Source organism: Chenopodium quinoa, unplaced genomic scaffold (assembly GCF_001683475.1).
Source record: "Chenopodium quinoa cultivar QQ74 unplaced genomic scaffold, ASM168347v1, whole genome shotgun sequence".
NCBI lineage: Eukaryota > Viridiplantae > Streptophyta > Magnoliopsida > Caryophyllales > Amaranthaceae > Chenopodium > Chenopodium quinoa.
Genome location: NW_018744996.1, coordinates 2,893,931 through 2,901,468, shown reverse-complemented (window position 1 = coordinate 2,901,468; position 7,538 = coordinate 2,893,931). Strand labels below are relative to the sequence as shown.

The 7,538-nt window shown below is 38.0% G+C and overlaps 1 protein-coding gene across 1 annotated transcript; it reads right to left on the bottom strand.

The window, feature by feature from the left end:
* Positions 1-380: 380 nt before the first annotated feature.
* Positions 381-4,829, bottom strand: LOC110707340 (S-formylglutathione hydrolase). The gene is made up of 7 exons (XM_021885361.1): positions 4,604-4,829; positions 3,130-3,247; positions 1,640-1,687; positions 1,298-1,494; positions 1,076-1,174; positions 928-993; positions 381-811 (listed from the first exon to the last, which is right to left on the bottom strand). The coding sequence occupies exons 1-7, from the start codon at positions 4,748-4,750 to the stop codon at positions 632-634; spliced, it is 855 nt and encodes a 284-aa protein (XP_021741053.1). The 5' UTR covers positions 4,751-4,829; the 3' UTR covers positions 381-631.
* Positions 4,830-7,538: the final 2,709 nt, after the last annotated feature.

Sequence of the window (7,538 nt, the reverse complement as noted above, 5' to 3'; positions counted from 1 at the left end):
TGCCTTTGGGTATCTTCACCAGAAACATAAATCCCAAAATCATGCAAAAAGATACAAATTTACTAGTCATAATGTCATATTAGTCCATGAGGTAGCTTGGTGTAAGGGCACATTGCTAGCCAAGGGGTGATTGTCCGAGAGTGCAGCCTGAGTCCAATTCCGTTATAAAGTTTTTTAACAAACATTAATCATAACTTTGTAACACAAAAAATCGGAATAAAGTTAGATGAGTATAAACTCTTTAAATAAGTGGAAATTAGGTGAACAAAATATTTCTTCAACGACATATAGGACCGAGCAAATTTAGTGTGTTTCTAGGTCATCTGTCATCAAAGATACCCAGATACTGTTAGCACTGCATTTAAAAACACAAATCATGATTTTCAGAAACTAGTAATTTTATAAGTTATAGGGTTTATAAAGCATAGATTCTGGCACTTTCAATAGTGGGCATGAATCCATAACAGAAGCACTCACATATGAAAACATACATGACATTTCTTATTGACATTCTATCCTTGACATCCATCCTTCACCTTTCAGCTAAGGCAAAATTAATCCAACATGATTTTAACAGCAATGCATAACCACAAGTAGACACACACTCACACTAGATTCTCGAAATAGAGAGTTACAACTTCAAGGCTTGAGCATGGTGGCTGATGTGATCATCAATGAAAGTAGCAATGAAGAAGTAGGAATGGTCATATCCACGCTGGAGTCGCAACAAAAGCGGTGCATTGACCTTCTCGCAAGCCTCTTGAAATTTGTTCGGCAACAATTGATTATGCAAGAAATTGTCATCTGTCCCCTGTGGATGCAAATTCGTAAATTCAATTAAAAAACGGGGATGGAAGCCAATTTTTTATCAGAATCGAGTTGTCTATGTACCAAATGAGAAGATGATTTAACTGAAGCAAATCTTACCTGATCAATAAGTATGGATGCAGAAAGATCATGGAACTTTGAAACCAAGCAAGTAGCATCATATTCCTGCAAGATAGCAAATATTACACCATGTAACATCTATGAATTTTCGTCATTATATCAACAAACCAGAACAAAGTGCTCGTACCTCCCAGTGTGCCTTATTTCCTCCCAGATAGTTACTGAAAGCTTTCTGGCCCCAAGGGCAGTTAATTGGATTCACAATTGGTGCAAAGGCGGATACCGTCTGCAGCGAAGATGCTTCTATTAGATTTGATTTATAGAAGGGAGTTCAGTGTTGATTGTTGAAGCTCAGAATTACTATGTACGGAACTGGGTGGGCATTTTCTTTTGTGATAAATAGATATACCTTATATTTGTCAAGGTTCTTCAGGTATATAGTCAACGCCCCATGCCCCCCCATTGAATGCCCTGATATTGATGCACGTGTTGTGTCAAGTTGTGGGAAATTCTCTTTCAGGAGTTCAGGCAACTCCTTAACAACATAATCATACATACGCCAATTCTTCCATTTCTCTTGTGTAGCATTCAAATAGAACCCCGCGCCTATAACAGAGGAGAAATATGAGGAGTCAGAACGATGGAATGGGGCAATCAGTATAAAATTAAACTAATCATGATCTTAATGTGAACAATTGTATCAAGCAATTACTATCGCATAACAAATAACAGCTACAAAGCTAGTTCATACCTACACCAAAGTCCCAGCTATCAGCCTCTCCTTCGACATTTAGCCCTCCTGGAATACAAATAAGAGGGGCAGTCAATGTGCAGCTTTTAGAAAGCATAACTAGAAACAAAAATAAACAGAATGACAATCAATTTAGTAAGAGCACAGTAAAACAGGAACCAAAAAGTTGGCATAGCAAGTTGGTTGATACTCTTGATAGTCCAAGAATGAAACAGACAACTGGGTAGCACCAAGTCACAGAATTTTAAAGGCTGCCTGTTTGTCTATGACAAAATACCATGTAAATATGTAATTGAATAGCCGCTTGTAGAACCTCTCACATCCGAAGACAGGCAGTTCTTGGCCAGAATTTACAGACTACAATCCTCAAAAGATAGAAAATGAAAGAAAAAGCTTCTTTCAAAAATTCAAATACATATGACAGCTCCTATCATAAGCAGCAGGACCTATCCAATCATTCATCATAATCTAATGACACCCCGAACCTACTAACAAGTGTAACGAACTTCTTCAGAAGCTAAGCATGGTAAGGCTGGATGAGCCCTTCCCACCCCCAAACCCTCCCCTTGCTGCCTCCCTCCCTATAAGTTGTAGCTACATAATTTAAGGATTTAAATCCCAGTCCTTCAATGGCTTCAAACTATAGATTATGTAAGGTTGGCCCCTCAAAAATTTATAACATAATCAATCAACAAGAATATTCACAAGGTACAAAGGAGAACAAATGACTTGTCCCATCCTGATTTATCTATACAAATTTCAAAAAACATTTTTTTTTTTTTTTGTGAATTATCCCTTTTTGATAATTATTTCCAACCCCCACTTGATCATAGCCTAAATCTCTGGAACTCAATGCAGATCCAGGGCCATTCACCACTCCAGAATTGGACCGACACCCAATTTTTTTTTTCACAAGACCAAGAGACTGCACAGGCAAAAACAGATCCTGGATTGGACCAGACCAATTTGGAAGAGTCCGAGAAAAAACCGTATTTGTGCTCATATATAAGTTTACACTAATACACCTTTTTGTTGCAAAATCATATAAAGATATGATATACACACAAATTTTGTTGAATGTCAGATAATATTAGTGATACTTTTGTTTATATGGCTACAAATTTAAGATAAAAATACAATGTAGTTAGAGCTAGGAATTGTGTTCATCTTTTAATTTGATGTGTTCCACACAACTAAATACTTGTATTATTTTATTGAGTAGATGTATTTTTCATCATATAATCCATGGTACAGAAAAACTAAGCCACTGCCATTCGTTCAAAAACTCAATAACTTGCAAAAATACAGAAAAAAAAAATAAAAAATCGATTGAATCAATCAGGTCCCTCCAAGATTTTCCACTGTCCCACCCAAAACAACATTTGAGGTTTACTGGACTACTGGCTACTATGAACTGGCATCTAAAGCAACTACTAAAAGTCATTCAATTAACAGAGCCAAGAATAAGTTCTAGCAATCATGTGACCTACTTGGAGAAGTATCAGGGGCAATCAGAGCGATGCCCTCAGTAGAAGCAGCACGTTGAGCTCCAGACTTAGTGATGAAATTTTCATCCGTACATGTAAGACCAGATAGCCAGTAAAGCACCTGTGGATTAATCAAGTCAATATCAATTACTGTTTCTAAGTGATGCAAGGATGTCAAATAAGTAGCAAAGATCTCTAAGAACAAAGTATAAACACAAATGGTGCTCCAGCTGACATACTAGCATTAGTTTGCTGTAATTGGTTAGAGTGGATATACATAGACCACTATGAATAACTGAATAGAACGGCTGTTGTATGAAAACAGATCATCCACACAAAGAAGCCCAAATTTTTCTAGCTCCTACTCATGGAAGGTTTCACAATCATATCTCAAGGTTTTAGTAATGCATTGAGTATAGGGGAAGGGGAATTGTCATCATAATTTAATTAGAAGTAGCTTGAGTAAGAAGTAAAGGAGAGATTATAGTCTATAAAGAAAGAGAGAGAGAGATTAATTTAGATCATTATCAAGCGTCTCCAGCAGGATCTTCGCTTGCTTTGATGAAAGAGATCACCTCTCCCGCTCTGCCAAAAATGAAGCTAAAATCGCCCCAATAGGATACATTTTCTCCTATTCTTTATTTTTTGGGGCTTCTTATTAACACCCTTTGTCTCCCATATAGTTCCTAATGCATTTTAAGGGTGTACATGCCTCTTGAAATGCTTGTGTATCTCAAAATTTCCTGTGATTTCAGACTATCAAACAAAATAAACTCAGCTTCTTCCTTTAGTTTTCTGTCTCAAATTCCTAATTCACCACAATATTGAGATATACAAGCATTTCAAGAGGATTGTGCAGTTGTGCACCCTTAAAATGCACTAGGGACTATATGGGAGACAAAGGTTGTTAATAAGAGTGTTTTGTTTTATACACACACAATTCCACTTGAAAGCTCATTTATGAGTTGATATTCAATTGCCGTGAGAGTTATACGAAGTATTATACTCTCGCCTAATTAATGTGACTTTTGTGGACTCTCATGATCATGATATTCACAAGTACGAGTAGGGGTTTTGGCAGCTCGTTTTCCGGATTTTTTTACCTCCATTTTGGATCATTTTTTCCAATTCCCACACTAAATTAAATTTTGAGGGTTTTTTTCAATCGCTTCCCCGCATTTATTCTCTAGTCAATCCTCATTTTATTACATTTTTGCTATGCTAAATGCCATAACAAATGTTTTTTACAATAATCTCCAACTATAATTCATAATATAATCATATAGAAATCCTAAAATACAGATAAAATCAACATGCATCAATAATAATTCACACTTTAAAACAGTAATCAAGCACAAACCCTAACATAAAAACAAACATTAATCAAACTAATCATCATACTAAAAACATTAATTGTGGAGAAACCCAAGAACATAAACGATTAAAAATCATTAAAAATGGGAAATTCGAAACATACAGGGAATTTCTGGGAAGACTCAGTAGAAGGGGGGAAGTAGATGTGAAAAGTCATGAAACAACCAAGAGTAGGGCTGAAATGCCTGAATCGTTTGTTGAAACCTCCATGCATCTTAGAGCTGCTGATTTCTGTTGGTTTCGTCTCCATTTTTGTTGATTTTCTCTCTCCTAAAATCCCACTGCAATTGATCCAAGAAAGAACACCAGTACAAGTGTATGTCACTCACTCTTGTATCAGTGATGAAGACTGTATTGTCTGGTAGTGTACTGTTGGGCTTCAGTTTATGGGCCTTTGGACTTGGAGGTGCATATCCAATTATCCATAGGCCTTCTGTGGGTTAAGAAGCTACAAAAACCGTCATCGTGTTTAAAAAAATACATCTGGCACTCGAGATCATGATGCGCATTTGTGAAGTTTATAGTGAACTCACTAGTTTGTGGCCTGGGCGATGCCCTGCATTGCTAGTTTGTACTTCTTTAATTTGACTGTTTGTATAGTTAGTGTGTGGTTCGGGCGTTGTCTCGGGTGTTACTGTTATTTTTTTTTTTACCTCATATGTATTTATTTTCTAATCTTGTGAAAAATAAATAAAAAATGTGACCTCTAATTTGCTTAATATATTAAAGGAATATATAATGTTAATTATGTGAAATTTAAGACATTAATCAAGGTTTGTTGAGATGGTAAATGTATGACCTTTGTATTTTGGAGGTTATGAGTTCGATTCTCGCTCAAAGCATAATTTATTTTGTTAAATGAAGTGGCAAGTTTACGTGGCGCATATTCCTTTGGTTAGTGATGTGGCATTGTGCAAATTTTTTGAAGAGTGTCACGTGCACCGTAACCATTCCTTTAAAAGGAATACTTTTTAATATATAGTATAGATTATTATGACTGATTAGAGAAAACATGTCATTACAAGAGGAGAACCTATGCATCATGATTTTTTTTTCTTTTTTTAATTATTATTTTTTTTGACGAGAACCTATGCATCATGATGTTAAAATGACTAATTAAGATTGATCATATAGTCTTTCAAGATTTGCCTCTCAAAAATAAGGAGGCGTTGAAATAAATGATTGTCTAAGGAAATTAAATTTGATGCCCTCTCTTTAATCTAAGGCCCCCAATTGAAGTATATTCTAAGTATTTTCTCGATGAGCCTGAACCTACTAGTACTAGACAAAATTCGCTACAAGAGTTTGAAATGACAAATCTTAGAGGGTTATTGTTTTAATGAGTCGTTTGGTGTGTGGGGGTGATGATGAGATAACGATTGAGAATTATTTATTGAGAATCATTAAAAAAAAAAAAAAATACCCAATGTCTTATTTAGTGGATGTTGAAACTATGTTGAGAATATAAAGGTTGCAAAACTACCCTTAATGTTGATTTAGTGAGTTCTAACTTCTTTCACTTTCATTTAGGGTAAAAAGTCATTTTGGTTTAATCTTATTCTCAACCCCTAGTCCCATCACTTGATATTAAATCCTTGGGCATAGAAAGAAAATGTTCCAAAGTTCTTCAATCTCAATCCTCATGAACAATTATGAGATTTGAACACTTGAGATTAAACTTTCTATTTTCATTTCCCACCCTCAATCTCCCACAAAGAAGAACCCCATAGGAAATATTAGATTGATAGTGTTTGGGTCCAATTTAGTCAAAATTGGGCCTGAGCACTAAATGATCCAATTAAAAGCCCAAGGTCAAGGTTCAACTCTCCAATTGCTCAAAAGTCAAAAGTCAGCCCACAAAGTAAGCCAATTGGGCTAAAGCCCAACCTCTCCAAATATGATGAGGTATAAAAGCCCTCATATTAACACATTCAAGAGGACATCTCATAACATCACATACGAGATCAACGAGATCAGACACAACAACAGACGCATCATCACATGCATTATCTCATACACCGATTATTCCAACTCATATGCTCATTCTTGCATTGAGGAATACTCCACAAAAGCCTCAAGCTACAAACTCTCTTGCATAGTGTCTTCCTTTTTACACATTGTACTGACTTTAGCATCGGAGGGGCCTTCCTCGGAAACACCCCCGAGGCTAGTTTACGTGTGTTCACTGTGCAGGAAACCTTCGGCCCAACACAGCTTGGATCGAATCCAGTCTTCTCCATTTTAGTGGACCTTCGGCAAGGTCCCATTGTTTTCAACCGAAACAATTTGGCGCCGTCTGTGGGGAAGACTTTCAAAAATCTTTAAGCCAAATTCCTAACCAAGATCATCTTGCAATTATCTTAGCAGCCATGGCTAAGAACCGCAAGAGCAAAAGCCTCCGTCAAGGAGCGGGCGAAAAGCCTAAAACCCCTACACCATCGCCCTCGCCGGACCGGAACTCTCCCAAGGGTGCCGGCTCGGGGGGAGGATCACACAAGGAGGATTCCCTATCTCCTATAATGCATGACTCTCAATATAGGCCGGACCACTCTCGGTCTAGCAGGGGTCAGTCTGATCATAGGACATATTCAGTGTCCCAAAGCCAACCATCGGCTGCACGGCCTCATTACCACACTCGGCCGGGGACCCCTTTGACGGGGCCCAGTTCGGAAGAGGTGGCAAGAGCGCTGGCAGTACTCATGGAGGCAATGAGGGCACAGAATATGCCACCGCCTCGTGATCAAACTCCTCCGCATACCCGGCATCAGCGGAGGAAGTTAGACCATGACGGTGGGAAGCTTCCTTCCTTCCGGGAGCTGGAAGAGTGGGAGGAGGATTCTTGGAAAAATGAAAAACAGAGGAAAAAGAACTCTCAATTATTTAAAGGATCCTCATCCTCAAGACCAGCAGCGCATAAGAGCAGCAGCTCAGCTTCTCGGCCAAAATCTACTCGCCGGGAACCCGAGACTGCTCGCAGAAGCGTCCTTGACCGACTCGGCGGCCAGGAACCGAGCGTGCGTAGTCGCCTCTCGTTCCCT